The 19523-nt window shown below is 44.3% G+C and overlaps 1 protein-coding gene across 1 annotated transcript; it reads right to left on the reverse strand.

The window, feature by feature from the left end:
- Window positions 1-7750: 7750 nt before the first annotated feature.
- F3 (coagulation factor III, tissue factor) lies at window positions 7751-18658 on the reverse strand. Its single transcript, XM_037499923.2, has 6 exons — window positions 18395-18658; window positions 17210-17321; window positions 13187-13377; window positions 11177-11355; window positions 10495-10654; window positions 7751-8750 (listed from the first exon to the last, which is right to left on the reverse strand). Exons 1-6 carry the CDS (start codon window positions 18474-18476, stop codon window positions 8614-8616), a joined length of 861 nt encoding a protein of 286 aa, XP_037355820.1. The 5' UTR covers window positions 18477-18658; the 3' UTR covers window positions 7751-8613.
- Between the last annotated feature and the right edge of the window lie 865 nt (window positions 18659-19523).

Here is a 19523-nt window from a genome sequence, read left to right on the forward strand (position 1 = left end):
ATCTTCGGACTTTCGGTTGATTGAGGTAAAGCTTTTTTGTCAGTTCTTAGAATAGCTCACGCTATGTTATCTGATCATTTTGGTTCTGCTTTATAAAAATTAAGTCATCCTAAATTTTAAAAAGTCAGTATTTTAAAAGCTGTCTTTTTAAAAAAAGATACATTTTAAAGATAAATTAATTGGTACAACTCTTAGCCAAAGGCATTCTCTCAAGTGATGTTGACTTTGGGATACTTGAGACGAAACTCCAAACTTTGCCAAACACAATTTGGTTTTTGCAATTATCTGATGCCTAAGATACTGTTCAGTGATGAAAGCATTCCCTCTTCCTGGAGCACCTTTTGTAGTTTCTCCTTTCCCCTTCCCCCCTTTGCCTGTTAATTCTTTGTCCTTGCGCACAGATAATCCTTCCAAGTTCAAGTTAGAAGGCCCCACGTAAGTTCTCTAAAACACCCTTTCCCTACCATAATATATAAGTTCTGTTATCATTACTTGTTTGACATTTTGCCCTGCAAGTACACAAGCTCCAGAAAAACTGAGATTAGCCTGTGATACTTTAATCAAATTTGGCATATAGCAGGTTATTAGTATTAGAATAAATTATTGAGCAAAAGATGTGAATTCAGATGCATAAGCATGGTTCTTGTCAAGGAAGTTACAATCCAGAAAAGAGATAATGACAGATAAAGAAACTTCTGTGCAATATTAAGTCATAAGAAAGAGTCGTAAGAATGTGATGAGGTAAGGAGAAGGCACAGGGAACCTGGGTCCAGGAAACATGAACAGTTCTGAAGGATGGGTAGGTAGAAATAGGGCACGTGTATGACTGGCATTGAGATTGGAAAGTTTTTGATCTTTAGAAAGTAAGGGATCAAGGCAGAGGTCCTCAAAATACTGTCTCTGGGAATGTGTAATATTTGCAATATGGTCATGACTACTTTGGGCATGGACGGAATCATCTCAGGTGCTGTTTCTGTCTCCCTTCTCCACTCTTCTTCCCCTACCCTGTGAAATCAGACCCAGTGGCCTAACAGGTTGCACAGAGAGCAGAGCTGCTCAGACGTGGGTGTGTGTGCAAATCACCTGGAGAATGATGATTCTGATTCTTTAGGCCTGGGGTGGGGTCCAAGAATTTCCATCTTTAATTAGTTTTTAAATAATGCTAAAATTGCTGTTCCTAAACCACACTTCAATAGCAGGACAGTGACAGCTCTAGCAGCTGTGGCCACTGACAGAGGTAGAGTTCAGCAACTTGGAGAAGGTCCTCTGGTTCAATGATTCTGTCTACACCTCCCTCCGGTGCCTTCGTTGTTAATCATTTACAGGTGTTTTGGTTTTTGTTAAGGATTCCTTCTTTCATAATCCAGTCTGTGACCATTGGGGTCAAATTGCTGATCCTCATCCAGCCCTGAAGGTGGCGGCACAATCTTAGCAATGAGGCTGCTTCCAGTCCCAAAAGCTGCTACCCAAGCAGGGCATTCTCCTGCTCCTCCTGTTACGTTTCTTAATCTCTGGCATGATATATGTTCAGAAAAGACAAATTATTGTACTGATAGAGCATGTTTTTTTGGTGGTATCTGAAGCTCCATTTAAAGAGTGCCATGTAAAGAAACTTTCTGGAAGTTTCCTTAGAACCCTATTTAAAAATTTATTAAATAAACATTGTGTATTCAAGAAGAATTGCAATTTGTCAGTTTCAAAATTGCTGGATTTTTAAAAAAGCATTTTCAAAAGTGATATTTTTATTGTTAATCATTAATGTTCTAACAACATAGAATCTTGCAATTTAGGCAAAAAAGGGATGAGGAGCTTTTAGACCAATTAGCCCACTTGACAGGCTCCCCAGTTTTGCTAAGTTCTCTTAAAAGTGACCTTCTCAAAGTGTGGTCCCCAGCAGCCCCACACCTGTAGCATTATTATCATTTGTATTTCACAACAGGAAGAATCCTGCCAGGCCCAGGTGTGACAAACCTCCTCATGTGGGGGATCAAGGTTCATGATTTGTATGTTCCTAGCTTGAGTTTGGCTTCCAGATGGCTGATTCTGATGTCTCCAAGGACTAGGCATCCCCTGTTTGTGTCTACAGCCATTTCCAGCTTCTTGTGATACAAGGGCTCAAACCAGCGGATCCCAGACTTTATGGGGAATTAGAATCACTTGAAGGACTTCTTGTTAAAGTACAGATTGCTACTTCAGTAAACCTGAAGTCACGGTTCTTAGCTTTCTTAGCAAGTTCTCAGGTGATGCTAATGCTGCTGGTCTGGGGACCACTTTGAGAAGCACTAGTCGAAACTAACGCTGGAACAGTAATGGTTTGGAAGTGTGCAGGATCATGAAAAACAGTTCTCCAAATTAGATAGGCACACAGGGTGTAATATGTGAGGATGAGCTGACACTTTCCCAACTTCCAGAGTGGATCACTCAGTTCCTGAGTAGGCAACTCCACACGGTGGAGCCTCCCGCTCAATTCTGCCTCCCCAATCCCCTGGGTGCCTGCCTGGCCTGTCACTGTGCAGCCCTCAGCCCCTCCCTAACCCTGACATCTTCACGCTCTGCACTCACAAGGGCTGGATATTGGCCATGTGTACAGTAATGCAGGCAGCTTCCCTTTAAAAGAAAATAGCATAGCAAGACCTGGCTCTTTATGGGGGATGGGCATTAAAAACGTGGACAAGAGGAACCTAGGCTTGGAGTAGAGTTAGCGGGATAAGCGGGGTGCTCAGGAAGACTTGGGGCATGTCTTATAGAATGGCAGATCAGCACGTAGTCAGATTTAGCAGAGAGAAGGCGCCTCTTCTGCCTTTCCACCAAACCCTCACAGAAGCAGATGCATGAAATCCTGCTTTCGTACTTTTAAGAGCAAGCCTTGTGGTGAAACATTGCTATGAGTCACTGATGCGTTCATGTGTGTGATTTTTCAGTCCTTTCTTTAGCTGGAATGATGGAATAATGTTCTTTGAAATATGGAGTGGTGTTTTTCCTGTGTCCTTTGACCCTTGACCCTGCTCCCTATTCTTCCAGTCTGCAGATCTGTGGTCATTGTCTCAGGAAGGGAAGTGGCAACTGGAAGAGAAAACTGGAGTCTGCTCTGGCTCAGGACAGTCTGGGCAGACGGGACTAGTGCACAGACAACAGAGTTACGAGAGCATGGTGACTGGGAAGGGGGAGGCTTCCCAACCAACCACCGCCCTCCAACTAGAAAAGGATTTCCCCACTGAAGGGAGAGGCCAGTCTGAAGGGAAGGGAGGGACTGGAGGGCAGGGATGTGGCAGTGGTGGTGGTAACTTGACGAAAGTGCAGGGAAAAGTCGACATTCGGGAATCACCAAGTTGCTTGGATTGGTTTCTAGGCCTGTGGGAAGGGAGTCTGAATTAAAAATTGAATCAACTGTTAGGAAAAAATGAAGAAAGTTACCATTGTTGTCCACGTGGCCACTACCCGGCCCTTGGGAGTGGAGAATGTGAAGACGCCAGGGTCAGGGAGGTGCTAAGGGCTGCCCCATGACAGGCTGAGCAGTTACCCAGGCGCTTCGGGGAGCAGAACTGAGCAGGAGGCTCAGCTGTGTGGAGTTGCCCACTCAGGAACTGAGTGATCTGCTCTGGACGTTGGAAAAGTGTCAGCTCATACTCACATCTTCCTCAAAACCTTTATGGAAAGACCAGTTATTTCCTCCTTGGGCTCCCCCAGAACTGGTGGAAAAACCCATGAGAAATTACTTCCTTGGCATCTGGGGTCACTGTTGGTCAGCATGATTACAGATCAGGAATAAAATATCATCAAGAATAGGGGAAGCAGAGGCTGAAGTGGATCTGTTGCCGCCACCCCCCCCAACCCCCGGCATCGGTCTCTCTCCACCTCTAACCATGCCAGCCTGCTAATGGTTGCTGTTTCTCCTCTGTCCGAGTCTTGTGTGAAATCCTTTTTGAAAAGACTGCTCTGTGAAAAGAGAATAGACTGTAGGAGACTAAATGTGGAAACAGGGAGACCAGCAAGGGGGTTATTGCACTAAACCAGCAGGAGATGAAAGCAGCTTGAATTGGAGGGATGAAGGAGGAGAAGGTGACCTTCAGAACTGGGACATAATTGAAAGATGGAGCTGATAGGCTTCGCCGAGGATTAAATGTAGCCTGGGAGGAAAAAAGAGACATCGGTGAGCACACCAAGACTTTCAGTCTGAATCAGTGATGCTGCCATTTCTTAAAATGGGGACAGAATGAGTCTGGGTTTGGGAAATATTACAGATTCTTTTTGGCCTTATTAAGATTGAGATGCCCACCAGACATCTCGGGGGAGAAGTTGTGTAATTGGATCTGCCAGCAAGTATGGAGTGCAGGAAAGGTACTGGTGGCTAAGGCATACACTGGGAGTCATAGAACACATAGAAGATGTGGGCATGTGGCATGATAGAGTGAGACAATGGAGTCATGGACTTGGATGTATTACCTGGAGAGTGATTATTGATAGAGGTTAGGTTGGAGCACTAAGGCGAGTCAACATTTAGAAGTCAGAAATAAGAGACTGATGTCCAAGAAGGAGTAGAGACTGAGGAAATCAGATGAGGAATTCTATGAGGTCAAAGGAAGATTTTTCTTTTAAGACAGAAAATCTTTAAGTATGTAACAATATTTTGAATAGGAATGATTGAATAGAAATGGAGACCTCAAAAGTGTTGGAAAAGGGTAACTTCTGGGCAATATCATCCAATGGTTTAGAGGGCATGGAAATAGAATGTTATTTTGCATTATAAGCTTTTTATGTTAAAAGCTTAAATTATAAGCTTTGTCTTTGTTTATATTCCATGGTCAATGCTTATACAGCATCAATTAGGGTGATTTGACTGGGAAAAAAAACTCAGTCAAGCTTGGGTAAACAATCAGTTTATTTTCAGTGGTAAAGCCTTGGGTAGGGATAACTTCAGACATGGCTTGATCCATCAGTTTGGGGATGTCACCAAACACTTAGCTTTTTTTCCATCACTCTGTACTTGTCTCCAATATGTCAGCTCCAGTTGAATCTGGTTACCTTTGTGATCTTCAGATAATTACCAGCAACTCTTGGGGCTATATATCTTTCTTGGTTGTGTTAAACAAGAAAGAGGGTATCCCAAGATTCCCAGAAAAAAACCTGAGGTTTACCTTTCCTAGACTGGATTCTTGGACTAGGTTTAGGGCAATCAATTTCTGCAGCCACGAGGATGAAGTATGCTGACCAACAAAGCCAGAATGACCTAGAAGATCCACTGAGAAGCAAGGGCTTGGGGAGAGGAGAACTAGTGTCCACCAATAAGGGCCTGAATGGAAATCACATAATACAGTAATAAACCTTCTCAGGCAACCAGGAGAGAAATAACACACGCTCAATCCAGATGCCCTACAATAGGTAAAAAATGCTTTTGGGAATGAGTTTACTAACTATTTAATGAGCAGAGATAATCATTTGTTTATTTAAGAATGATTATAGTTTATGTAGATTATGTAGTTTATGTAGATTATGTAGTTTATCCCGGTAGTTTATGGATTCCAGTTAGCAGTGTAGGTTTTCTGTTCCAGCACTATAAAGGCATTAATTTTAGCAGCAGCTGTTCGATCTCAGTGATTGGGAGAGGGGCAGCAGCTCAGGCCATGGCTAGAATGTGCAACACTGAAGCTTCCCGGTCACCACAGTCCAGCCTCATTCACATCTGTAATGAATTCCTTCCCTGTGAACAACCAGACACCTCGTTACTACCCAGACCTTTCACCCTGCCAGTTCTTTCTTTAGAGGGACGATTCAAATTCCTTAGATTAGGAGGCCTGGGAGTTATATAATGCTGTAATTATTCCTGGCAGGGGAAGTGCAGCCTGAGGGAAGGGCTGCTCAGAGGCCTTGTTTGGGGCCTGCTGTACCCCTCACAGAGTATCTAAGCTCTTGGTCCTGGGTGGTCCCATGTGAGCAGGAATTCAAGATAGAAGATAGCGGCCAGAGTATACTTCTCAGGGGTGGCCCCCTGCCACCCCTTCCTGTTTGAAACACCCCATTCTCCCCACTTTCCCTGTTCTAACAAAATCCTACAACCATGCAAGAGTCAGCCTCTCCAGCATGGACACAGGTGAATCATGGCAAACAGACCCACTAAACCAAGCACTGGCCTGTTTCCCTTAATTTCTTCAAAATGGCTACCTTTTAATTCTCCTTGAAGCTACCAGCTTGATGGGGACCTCAAGGCTGGTTTTGTTTAGGTTTTTGGTGACATCACCTTCTTTCCTTGGAGTGTGATATTATTTCATTTCTAAACATTTCATGTTTAGGGCCTCCCTGGTGGTGCAAGGGGCTAGGCACAGCACTGTGAAGCTATCCGCAGCCTCTGCAGCAGAGTTTAATCCCTGGCCAGCCAGGGAGCTATCCACATGGTGCAGCAGACCTCTCCTATCTCACCGCTGTTCCCCTCAGCAGTGTATTTCAGTAGCTCTGCCTGTTCTGCTCCCCACTCTGTCTCTGGTGAATCCTTTCACCCCCTGTACCTCTGACTTGTACCCCAGTTCTTATATGCATAAGTAAATCTTTAAAAAAAATAGAAATAAATATTTCATGTTTAGAGTTTAATGGACAATGCTTGGAGTTCTTTGGAGCAAAGGAACAATGTGGATCAAAAGTTACAAACAGCTGGACAGTGAACTGTGTCTTCGCTCCTTTACCTACTTGTTCAGTGTCTCATTGGGGGGACACTTCCAGGTGGATGTGCCATGGAGGTTCCCCTAGACCACTGGGCCAGTTTCCCACCAAGGAGAGGTGGTTGTGGCTTACCTCAGTGCCAGGAACCTCATTTTCATCTCTAGTTAGAATCCACTTCAACAGAAAGTGACAGTTCTGCTAAATTTTATCTTATTTGAGTGGATACCTCACCATTTCTATTACTAGAAGTCAACTCGACTCATCCATGACTGAATCACCTGGCATGGCCACAGTCATCCTAAAGAGGCAGTTAAAGGATAGACCCAGCCCTGCCTGCAGAGAGCTCTCAATTGACTTTGCTTTTAATTAAATCTAGGCCTCACTCCATGTCTCTTTATATATTAGATTGGCTTTTTATCCAGTTGTCTTTCAAGACTAATTCAAAGAATTTTTCTTCCTTTCTCCTCTCCAACCTGCATTCACAATTCAGACTAATGCCTCTCTCTCTTTGTGTCTGCAGAAGGTCATGGAACTCTCTCCCCTCCCTGAAATGCCTGTGCCTTCCCAGGCTGTACGGCCTGTGGAGCTGGCCCAAAGGTGGAGTTTTGTCAGGCATGGTCGTGTGTCTTGCCCAGTCAGTGAAAAGGGCCAGTGTGGAGCAGATGGTTTAAGAGCTGGCTTAAAGTTTGAAGATGCAGCTGCCTGGCCCCACCAGTTTTCTGCTTTTCCCTCTGCCCTCATCCAAGAGGGCTTCCACGCCTCCCTTGTGACCTAGGGGTTAAGTTTCAGTGCTATCATTGCAATGGCCTGAGTTTTATGCCTGGCCAGGAGCTAACCCTTCTCTGGGGAGAAAAAAAAAAAAACACAACTTAAAAATAAAACCAAACCCAACAAAACAAAAGGGGCTTCCCCTTTGGTTTGGCTCCTAGAAATGAGAAGACATTAGGAAGGCCTGCAGTCAAACTCCAGCCACCAAACAATAAAGTACATGAGGAATAAAGAAAATATTGTTATAAACCACTGAGAATTTTAGGGTCATTTGTTATAGCAGCAGAGTCAACTATTATGAGTACCAAACCATAAATAAATGGAAGATACGTAAACACAATAATGACAACTCCCAGTCACCTTTATTTATATAAAAGTATATTAAATAAATTATCTCAATATATACAAACAGTACAATATTACCTTTATAAATAGAAAATTCCCATATACAAAACCTTTTTAAAAAATTATATAAATATATACAATGTTGACCATAGAAGTCTTAAGTACCTTAGATCATAAATTCTATGTAGTTTTTGTAGTAGTCATATAAAAACATAGCCAGCTGTCAAGTATTTAATCAACAGTATTTAAGTCAGTTAAAGTGCTAAACTCTAATGCATATTAGGGATGTATCCAAAATAGAAGATTTCTGTATTTAAAGCATTCATATAAAAGTTTCTCAAATGTTTTGATCCCAAAAAAACTCCAAAAAGAGAAGAAATTAAATACCATATTATAAAGGGACAGATGAGTTATAAAAGTCCACCCAATTTCCATTTTACTTTCCCATATGGCTTGAAGCCAGATGCTCAAAGTTCTCTATCAGTCCACTCAGGAATCTTTAAGACATTTATTCATTTGCTTTTTTGCTCAGATAACCTGGTTTCTTCTTGAGTGCAGAATATACAGTCAAAAGCATGGTATGTGCAACAGGTGCTGTAGTGTTAAAATAAAAATCGTTAAAACTTGGAATAGGTTGTACCGTTTGTTACATTAAAATAACTAGTGCTGATGTTGAAATCAGAATGCTAATGTGAGAATAGATCATATAAAGAGCTTTCTTTGAGTCCGAGGGACTCCAGGCTCCTAGATCCTTCTGTGTGTTTCTATGTAGTCTAGTCTCTTTAAGAGTTCTTGGTTACAGTGCAATATAAACTTTGCAGTAGTTGGCAGCTCCTGCAGCGCTTTTCCTTATGCAACATTGAGAGGGGAGTTCTCTTTTCCACCCCGCTTTGCTTTTGCCTCCTTGCACTTGTGCAGAGACACAGTCAGGACGATGATGAAGACGATGGCCGCGAACACCACAGCGCCAATGATAAAGAACATTTCTGAAAAGTAAAAGGTACCAAGTCAACTAAGAATGTGAATCTCGTTTATCAGTAGGCAGGACAGAGGGCATAATCCTCGATAATACCATCCTGCTTTTGCATAATTTGAAATTTCTTTCCTCTGTGCTTTCCACCACAACACATTTAGATTAGGAAAGAATTTGTCAAACCCTAGATGTTTTAAGGCAATTGACAATGGCCAAAAGCACTCAAAGGGCCATTGAATATAAATGGGTAAGGCTCACAGTCTAGAAAAGCTGGAAATGAGAAGAACTGTTAGAAACAAGAGGTTAAAAATAATGCTGAGTTTTTGATTTATAGTTGCCTGTTGATTTTGGTTTTTACTTTATTATAATTAGGTTTTTTTTCTGATCCTGTACTTGGATCCTCTATATTCCTGCTATAAGTGAGACCATCTAGTATTTTTCTTTTTCTTTCTGGCTTATTTCACTGAACATTATCCCTTCCAGCTCCATCCATATTGCTGCAAATAGCATGAGTTTATCTTTTTTGAACTATAAACTATAAATCAGAGACATACTGCAGGAGGTGAGAAGGGAGTAGGATCAAAACAAGGGTGGGAAGAGCACAAGGGACCATGATGATAGTACACGGGTGAAGGGGTGGTGGGAATTTTATGGGGACCATAACTAAGATGAAAATGCATGCACTGCACAAAAATGAAAAATGATGTAAAAATATATAAAATAATTAAAAATAAATAAATATTTAAAATGCATATGAAATAAAAAAACAATAATGCTGAGTTTGGCGGCAATGAGAAAGCAGAAGATGGACAGGGCAAAAAGAGCCCTGTGGGATGTACTCGGATTCAGGTGAGAAGAGCTTTAGTGGTGGAGGTGGCATCTGCAATGGTTCTCAAAGGACACATCTCAGCAGACAGAGGAGCAGGGAGGCAGAGGTCTGGGTGAGCACAGAGACAGAAGCAATGGAATTCAAGCTGGGCGCTGGGGATATGGGTGCAAGGACTGTGGGCGACAATGGCCCAGAGGGGTCATGACCCAAAGGGTCTGACCAGAAGGAAGCAGAGTGTAATCAACAGGAGAGAATTTGTTGGAATGTTTAAATGTTTAAATCCATCTTATAAGGCGTTAGGCCACAGGACTACCCTCTGATCCTCTGTTCCCTGAGAGTACTCAGCACCTTCCCTCTCCAGCCTGGAGGAAATTTCCCCACCTTTTTGCCTCACCCATGTGTCTGAACACCTGCTGCACCGCCAGTGAGGACCCAGTCCTTGCTGGGGAGCAGCCCCAGGTGCACACACATGACACACATGACAAGCCATGTGCACACAAGTGTGCATGGGTACATCTGATACACTCTATTCCTTCCCTGACCCATTCGACTTCATAACCTCGGTGGCAGCCACCCCTAGTGGGCACGTACAAAAGTCTACTGGGCACTGATCCAGATGCTGCTCACAACCCTTCAGATCAGAATTTAAGGATGAAAAAATGCCCAGAGAAATCTGTGATTTAATGCTGAATCCTGATCAACAGAGAGCTTGGCACAGGGTAGGTGCTCAAGAAGACACTTGCTGATATAAGAGAATAACATAAAAACATTTCTAAATGCATAAACTGTAAGAGCACCTAAATAAGACAAAGACACAAAACTAGGGCAGTTCTTCCTGAACAAAAGAAGAACATCCGGGCTCTGAGGTAGAGCTCGTCCTCTGGATGGCATCCAGGTCTCCAGATTAAGGGTGGGCACAGTCACTCACCTCGGGGCACACCTTTCCCCTGGTTGGTGCACTCAATGGCACTTTCTGGACTCTTCTGGTTAGTTCTTCGTGATGGAATCACAGCTTGAACATGGAAGCAATAGTCTTCTCCTTTGTCCACATCAATTAAAAACTGATTTGTGTTTGTCTTGGCTGTTTTCTGTTAAAAGGTAGAGTTGTTAATTCCTCTGGGCTCAGAGGGAATTATTTCCTCTTTACTAAGTTACTGTAGAAGTAAAAACCTACATGGGATCATGTAGCATTTAAAGGATAGGAAGTAACTTGATTAATCAGTTCCCTCTGGTAATTGCTAAGGATGCTTTTTCCAAGACCGAAAATAGCCACTGTAGGCACATCCAACCCAATTTTGTTAGGAGATATAATAAAGGAAAAAAAAGGATGAAGTATCAGCCATTGAGTGGAAAACAACTTTCGTCTCTGGGATGCTCAATAGAGGAAGAAATGTGGGAGCTGGCAGGACCCTGGGCAGACCTGGTCCAGCCCCTTGGCTGAGGAGCCTGCCTGAAGCCCCGAAGTCACCAGAGAAGCAGGAGAGCAGGCACCCACCCCATCCACCACACTGCCCTCTCAGCCACCCCTTCTGCTAGTTTCAAATTGGGGGAGAAATGGGCTATAAGATCAATTTTAAACAGACCATAAAAGCAAATGAAAGAGTGCTCACCTTTCCTGTACTTGAGGCTTTCCAATAATAAAGTGTGTAACTTAAGTCCTGGCCAAAGACATCCCGGAGTCTTAGGAACTTGTCCTTCCTCCTGACTAAGGTATATGCATCCTGTACAGTCACGTTCAGTTTTGTACCAAGTTGTTCAAAACTCTGAATTATTGGCTGTCCAAGCTTGGCTGAAACAGAAAATGAGCTTGGTTGGAACGAGAGAATTCTATGCAAAGCAGAATCCCATTGCGTTATCTTAATTAGCAACAACCTAGTCACCCTTTCTAATACACATGCATGGAATCACCCCTGGGGGTAGCCAGTAAGGGGGTTCCCAGCTGATTTGGCACTGGGGACATTCTATAGCAGTCTTGCCTGTTGGGAGTCACAGTGTCACTTTAAATGTCCTTGTCACATTGGAAAAATTTCAACAAGTGAAATTAATTTTAATAATCTATTTTATGTAACCCAATATATCTAAAATATTAGTCTAACATGTAATCCACCTAAAAACACTTTGAGATCTCTTTTGAAATCCAGTGTGTATTTTACATGTACAGCATTAGTCACATTTCAAGTGTTGAATAGCCACCCGTGGTTGGTGGCTATCGTATTAAACAATATAATTGTGCATGTTAAGTACAATCAGTTAGGGGCAGTGGGAGAGACCAGGAAATGTCCTGGTTTTCAAGGAACCAATTTTAACAAGGGGCCTTTGTAGTGGCTCAGTGATATCACGTACTTAGGTTGAATGATAATAAAGGAAACCCCAGCCATTTAACACAAATTAAATGCAAGTAGTGTGTGTATGTGTGAGCACCTGCAAAATGAACATATAAAATAATTTCTAACTTGTGCCAAAAATGGCTGACCCAAAAAACCTCAATTATGGAAGGAATATTGGAACTCTAAAAGGACGAATCATGACTATGTCATCCACAGGAGAGAGACTGAGAACCAGCGACACCTCTGAGTTACTGAGGCGCCTGTGGATGTGGCTCAGAGGGATAAGCAGCTGGACAGGTCAGAGACAAGTGCTGGCAAACTGGCTTGGGGATGGCAGCCAGATACACCGTGGGGGTGCAGCTACTCCTCATTCAACCCTTCAAATAGATACCAGAGGGAAGGCTGGCTGAATGTCCCTAGGTCCTCCTCACCATCGCTGCCTCAAGAAACTTCTCTCTCAGAGGAGTAAATATAAAAACACCCATCACATAGCACTTTCATCCTAACCTTTCATTGTAGATCTTAAAAGAGAAGCTGATTTCACCTTTCTTAATGTGTGACATGTATTTACTTAAAATACCTAATTCAGAACCATAGTTGTCACACGCCACCCCTTCCCCCCACCTCAAAAAAAATTTGAAATCTTCTACTTGGCAGGAATTCTGCGCATTCCTTTATTAGATACTAAGGTCAGCTTACTGGGGCAAAGGCTGGGGAGGAAAGCATTCCACATTCTCAAAACCAGCATAAAGGAAGGAGGCAGGGAGCTGGCTTGGCAAGTGCCAGCACATCATGGGACTCAAATCATGGTCAAATGGTTGAAAAGGTCAGCAGGCCCAATAATGTTCTCAGAGGGAGTGAACTTTGCCCACGATTTGGGATTTGTGAAAACCCTCAACTAGGTATGACTTCTGGTCTGTTGACCTGAAGGAAAATTCAGGATGTGTGTGTGTATGTGTGTGTGTGCATGTGTGTGTGTGTGTAGATATATGGGGAGATGGTGAAACCCCAGCCTTGGTGGATTTCCTGCTCCCCAATTCCACGTCCATCTGGTTATTGGTAGGGTCCCTGGACAGAAACAGAAAGTTACTGTTATCAACTCCAAATTCATGTTCTGTGATCCTCTTACCATGTCTGGAATGAGTAAAGTGAATGTGCATATACCAGTTTGAGAAAGATGTGTTTATGGGTAAATATTTGTTACCTAATGGTCCTTAAGGGTCACAAGCTCACAAGAATATTCAGAAGCTTACAACCACAAGAATGAAAATCATTACAAACCGAGCTACTTACTCTCCAGGTAAGGTGTGAACTGTGGGGCGTTGGTAAACAAAGGCTCCCCAGTAGAAGAGGTGGCGTCTACCTGGTGGGACAGGACCCGAGCCGAGTATGTCTGATGCACGTCCTGCACAATCTCATCAGTAAGGTCACACTCTGTTTCTGTCACAGAGAAGCATTTGCCTTTCCAGTCTCCTAATGGACGGCTAGAGGAAGCGAGGAAGGAGGAGAAGTGGAATGTTATGATGTGATCCAGCAAGGTGGATCCTTTCTGGCTGTGCTACTGGGTATACACAGGTGCCCACAACCACTCCCAATCCGGCATTTGCTATACTGAGCACTTCAGAGACATGTGAGTCCACACAGCAACCTGGGGTGGTTCTGGAGTGATCCCTGTTTTTACAGAGAAGGCAACCAAGGCAAAGTGAGACAAAGTGACCAGGTTTAAGTCACACTGCTGGATTTTGAACCAGACAGAAGTTTGACTGTGGTAGTTGCTGAACCATTTTGTAAAATATCTTTTTTAAAAAGCTGATGATTTATCATGGTTACATGGGAGAAAGACCATCCTCCAGCAAAGCCCAATTAATTATTATTGTCTACTCATTGTATTATATCATATTCTGTTTTTCATATCACATTCTACAGTCCCTGTAGGATACAGTCAATGGAGTAATCATAAAGTCTATATAATAATATATTCTATATATTACCTTCTAGCATGATCATTAGTCACGTGGTTATTTCACTTTTATTGAATCTATTATACTCCAGGCACAGTACCAGGCCCTTCACACATTTGTTTATTTGATATAATCCTAGCAAGTATGTGTTGGGTCTTTTTGACACGTGAGGACAGTTGAAGCTCAGAAACATTAAGTAATTTGTACAAGGTCACACCGTTCGTGAATGTGAGTGTCGAGTCTTTTCATCAAATTATAAGACGTGCCTCCCTCAATTTTACAAGATGTGTCCACATCCCATCAATCAAAGATTACGGAATAACATATGGCACAGATGGCATCTTCCTAACAAAGTCTGACAGACTAAGGGGGCTAAAACACAAATCTTTCTTTTGTAAGATGTCATGAATGAGGAAATGATTTAAAGAACATCTATTAAAAATGAAATTATTCTAAAAAACCGGTCAGCCCATAGATAAATGTCAGTGCAACTTTAGCCACACTCTTCTGTCCCCTGTAAAGTGACAGCTACCCCCTCTTGCCTGCAGCATCACTGACTGCTAAGACTCAGGGCCACACATTAATCCCACCTTCCCAGGGGCCTCTAGAGCAACTTGATTAGAATGGATGACCCGCTTCCCTGGGCCCAGCACTGAGCCCATTAAAGCAGTTCATGTGAACATGGTCTGCTTGGTACCGGGGCCCAGGACTTGTGCTCCCCCATCAAGCAGCAGGGTGTCTTACATAGCCAGCCTTGCTGAGTAATAAATAGATGGTCCGCATTTACAGGCTGAATGGGGAGAAACAAGCTGCTATGTGGAGCCAACTGTCTATATCCACGCCCTTGAGTCTTACATTCAGATTTCCTTAAACTCTGAACTGGATAACCAGGCTAGGATATATGCTCTTTGCCTTAAAATTCACAAACTAAGATTGATAAGGAAATATTCTGGTTTCCTAGATTCCTTTCATTTTCTGTGATAAAAATAGAGAGGTGATCTTAATTCCAGAATGACCAAAAATGCATTTTAAAAATCATATTACTTCTTTTTAAAAAGTAAATAAGCCCATGATGATTCTCCATTGCTATGGCAAACAAGGAGTTCCAGTAACAGGACTGGCAAGGTTGCATTCCATCTGAGAGGCTGGCATGCGGTTCCTCCCAGCCTGTATGTGGGAAACACAGTGCTTTGGGGCAAACTTCAGCACAAGCACCTGTATCTTCAAAAGTAGAAGAGTCTTGTGAACAGGTAAAGAAGGGGCAATTCTACAGTAAGTTTCTCTACATGCTACTACCAGCATTAACAATTTAATGCCTTCAAGATTCCTCTAGGTATTGCAAAATCTGATTTGGACAACACAGACGTCCTACCTGAAGTACTAAAACATTCTAACAGAGTTCAGATTCACCAGTTTAGGAAGAGGTTGTTTTCTAGAAGTTTTGGAAGTTCAGTTTTAGAATTCAGAATATTTCCCACAGAACCAACATTACAGTGATGGTGGGTGCTAAGGCGTGAGCCAATCACGCTTCCCCAGCACCACTGAAAACTGTTTCCAAAGGGGAAAATGTAGCTGGAGTTGACATCAGGGGCTTAGGGGACAGCAGTGGCACCTGGTTGCTGGAAATAGGATGGCGGCGAGGCTGGGTGGGTGCAGAAGGGAGCAGCAGGTTAAGATGCTTTCTCCAGGGAAGGAAAACCAGGAGGAGTGTTGTAGTGGGAATGCTTTCCTTCCTTCTCCAGTCTGTGGGGGTCTCAGATTGTGGCAAGCCCACCCGAGAAGGTGATGGTGTGGGTTACTGGAGAGACCTTGGTCCAAACAGTGCTGACCATTAGTGTAGCTATGAATAAATCCATGTCCTTCCCTGGGCAAGTTTCTTCTTCTATAAAATACAAGCTATGGCCCTTTTCACCCAAGAATCCTGTTAACCCATGGAGAGGAAGGAGATAGTGCAGATCTCCAGCAGGGGCGGAGGGACTGCTCACCAATCCTCTAGCACACTGGGGAGAGTGTGCAGAGACCGCTAGCTCAGCAGGATCACGCCTCCACCCCAGGTTCCGCAAGCAGCAGCTCGCTCTAGGATGTTAGCATATCAGGGGCCCTCCTCCAATTTCAGCAGCCTTGGAAAACCCGAAAACTTAAAGTTAACAAAAGTTTATATTTAAAAATCAAGATAGGTTTCCATAAGTTCACCCCAAATACGATCGGATACATTTAGGAGGTAAGCATTTCTCCTATAACCTTATTTTTAACTATCTAGAAGGGACGTGTTTACTAAGGTAAACCTCAGCACTCTATCACAAGAATTAATGATTCTCAATGACAAGTTTTACCAAAATCACAATTTGTACCTTGGGTTATGAAATTCTTTTCTCTCCTTCTTTCCCTATCTGCACAAGTATGCATGTACACAAATTCTCTCCCCTGTTGGCTTGGCAACGGTCATCATGAAGTTCATTTTTAGAAACAAGAATGTCTACCTAAAAGACACACTCCGTCTGTGGGTAGCTGCACTCCTTAATGCTATGAAGGACTCGCCCAAAGCTAAAACAAACACTATTAATTTTAGCCAGTGATACTTTTGTTCCTTCATACAATTATTGTTAAAGAACAGCCACAGCCACAGTCTCCTATTTAATAAGATTGCTACCAAGCCTCCGAGAACATTTCAGAAAACAAACACTTGCCCATGATCTGGTGAAAACCATCAAGATAGACACAAGGATGCTTAGATTGAACGCGGGGAATTACAGGCTCCTGTCAATCAGAGATGAGGCTGGAGGAGCAGAGCATCCCTGCCACCCAGGGTGCAGACTCAGGAGTATTTCTTCCTGGCTACTGAGTCATGATTTGATCTCCTCTGATCATGTACATAACTAAACTTTGAATCATGGAGTCTAAATGTAATGAATCAAAAACCGCTGAAGGGCAATGTATATACCCAAACTCCTCCCCACCTCTGCCCTCACATGTTTCAACTGGGCTCACTGGCTAGACAGTAGGAAAGGAAAAGTTGGGTGTGCTTAGATGAAATTGTCATTCAGCCAGCCTGCATCACAGCCATCAGTGCCGCCAGGGCCTGCTCAGAAAGGTTCACTCTTAGCAGCTTATACTCTGCTTATTAATTTTCCCATCACCTCCATAAACAAATAAAAAATTTTATCAGCTTAAGGTCTAGAAAGGTTGCAGCCTTGATAGAGCATGGCTCTGCCAGCAAATTACTATCAATGCCCTCTCTGTCATCTGTTAAATATCACCCACTAATCGGCTTTAAAGACATCTGTAATCGGCACAGGAAAAATAGAAACATCAAAAACCCTAATTTTCTTTCTTTTATTTTTTATATGTTGCTTACCTTATCTGAACAGTGTACACGTGATTGACAGGTTTGGGTTCCCACTCCAAAATTGTCTTGAAATTAGTGGATTTCCAAGTTAAATTATATGCTACCGCTATGTCTTCAGTGCCTTTAAACAACAGAAATTCGTCTGTTATTACATGAACTGCTCAGCATGTGATTTCACAATGATGATATAAAACAGTTTCCCGTCTCCTGTCACTACAGATCTCACATCTATTTTGTGTCCACCACAAAAGCTTTACTGCTGAACTTTTTAGAGAAAAGAAGTTCTGGAAGTTCTGGGTCTAGAAACCTCATGGCTAGGTCTACCTTGCAGTCGAAGGAGCTAGACAAGGATTTGGAGACCCTTATTTGTTTGAATTGTTCATAGGGGAGCCCTGTGATAACTCCCCCTGGAAGTTCAGCCCATCCCAGGAGAGCAAGGGTGTCTGGCTAGGAAGAGGTTTCGGAATATTAGGGAAAAGGGCAAATCCCACATGGGTGAGAAGAGTGAGGACTGCATACAATGAAAAAGCCACACATCTTGACTTGTTTCCATTTTCATAGTGAAACTACTCAAGTGACCCAGGGAGACATTGTGAAAGCCTAATTTCCTATTATGTTAGGGTGCTTCATTATTAAGGTGCGCTTTGCCAACACTCAGGAGGTCAGTCTGCCCAGTGCCACACACCTAACAGGCATATGGGGCACCCACAATGTGGTGCCTGCTCCAATCCAGGGGACATTTTGCAACAGGCTGCCTCTAACCTGATCGAGATCAAAAACAGTCCATGAGGAAGAGACTGAGGCTGCTCTTTATCAAGGAAAGGGCACACGTAGCAAAGGATAAGATCCAAACCATTGCACGCCGACCCATGCAGATGAAGACCCATGTTCCACCATCTTCAAGGCCGCACGGGGCTCACTTGTAAGATCTTTCCTTAAATTTAAACTGGAGCCAAATTATGCAACCACAATGCATGCCCCAAGCAAGCATCTCTAGAAGGCGCTAAGGGGCACGAACGACCAACCCTCACCCCCTGCCTCAGCTCCCAGGGGCCGGCGTTCATTCAAACCCAGCTGCGTAAGCGGGTGCAGGCGACACCTCCCAGCAACAGGGTGAGCCCACTTCGCGCCAGGACAGTCCCCCCCTTCTCCGGACAGCGCGCCCCAGGCCTTACAAGGGCGGGTGCCACTTACCTGCGGCACCGGTGACCTGGACCAGGACCCAAGCGAGCAGGAGCGTGCGAGCAACCTCGAGGCAGGACACCCGGGTTGCCATGTCCACGAGCCGGAGGTAATATCAGAAAGATTCTGGTGCGCCCCAGAAGCTGGGGAGATTGGGCTAGAGGCGCCCTAGGGAGATTAGAGGGAGTGGGAAGGGGCGCGGAGAACCCGAGTCTGGGGAAGCCGGTGCCCCGTGCGCTTTATAGGGCCCAAGCGACGCCCTCGCCTGCCTCCGGACCCGGGCGCCCGCCCCCGCGCGCTCCTCCCGACTCCCCGCCCCCAGCTGGTCACTCGCCTGGTGGTGGGCGGCCCCCGGCTAATCCACTCCCCTGTCCCGCCTCCTCTCGTAGGAAACTCCAAGACCCTGCAAGGGGTGATTCACCCGTGATTCAACTGCGCCTCCGAGTGTGCAGCTGCGGGGCGACCTCTGGCGACTCCAGGTGCTGAGCGGAACCCGGCGCCCCAGCTCCCCAGCTCCCAGATCCCGGGGCCACCCAGACCGGCCACCCGGACGTGCAGCCTGAGTGGGCAGCAGATCGGTGGGGACGCAAGAGGGGGCGCACTGGAAGGAGCTCTCGAGGCGAAGGAAAGGGACACTTTCCTTCCACTGGGTGATAACGGTGCTGTCCCGGCGGGCGGGCAATTGAATAGCAAGTACCGGTTCCGGCAGGGGCATTTTCTCGGTAACTGAGCATTTTCTCGGCGCTTTGCCTACCTGGGGCTAAGCCTCAGAATCTACAGCCAAGTAAGGGCGTTGCCAGACGGGCCCCTCGCCCTCAGTGGGGTGTCTTTCCTTCTTTACTGGACCTTTTGCGCGGGTCGCGTGGTGTTAAGGAGCTGCTGATGCAGGTGTCTGCAGCGATACGCGCTGACCACAGGCCCGCAGGTAGCCCAAGCGCAAGCCTGAGCATTCGGAGTAGTGACCGAGGAAGCTGCCCCAAACCTGGCAGTTTGCCTCTGGGATTATTCCAGCCTGACATCTGCAGCTCTGTCGCTCCAGAAATGATTGTCTTCGCATTGAAGAACACAGTTGTGGGAATGGGTTAGTTCTGCCAAGTGTAGAGGAACCAAAAAATGAAATTAAAAATCATAATCAGACTTT

Source organism: Talpa occidentalis, unplaced genomic scaffold, assembly GCF_014898055.3.
Source record: "Talpa occidentalis isolate TD23 unplaced genomic scaffold, MPIMG_talOcc4v2.1 talOcc4.9, whole genome shotgun sequence".
Classification (NCBI taxonomy): domain Eukaryota; kingdom Metazoa; phylum Chordata; class Mammalia; order Eulipotyphla; family Talpidae; genus Talpa; species Talpa occidentalis.

What these genes read in the sequence shown, in the direction of transcription:
- F3 (XM_037499923.2), bottom strand. Translation starts at nt 18,476, where the DNA reads ATGGCAACCCGGGTGTCCTGCCTCGAGGTTGCTCGCACGCTCCTGCTC. An exon ending in GTGTACACTGTTCAGATAAG is followed by an intron (nt 13,378 to 17,209) that starts GTAAGCAACATA and finishes CGCTTCCTCTAG; the next exon opens with CCGTCCATTAGGAGACTGGA. An exon ending in GGGGAAAGGTGTGCCCCGAG is followed by an intron (nt 8,751 to 10,494) that starts GTGAGTGACTGT and finishes TTTACTTTTCAG; the next exon opens with AAATGTTCTTTATCATTGGC.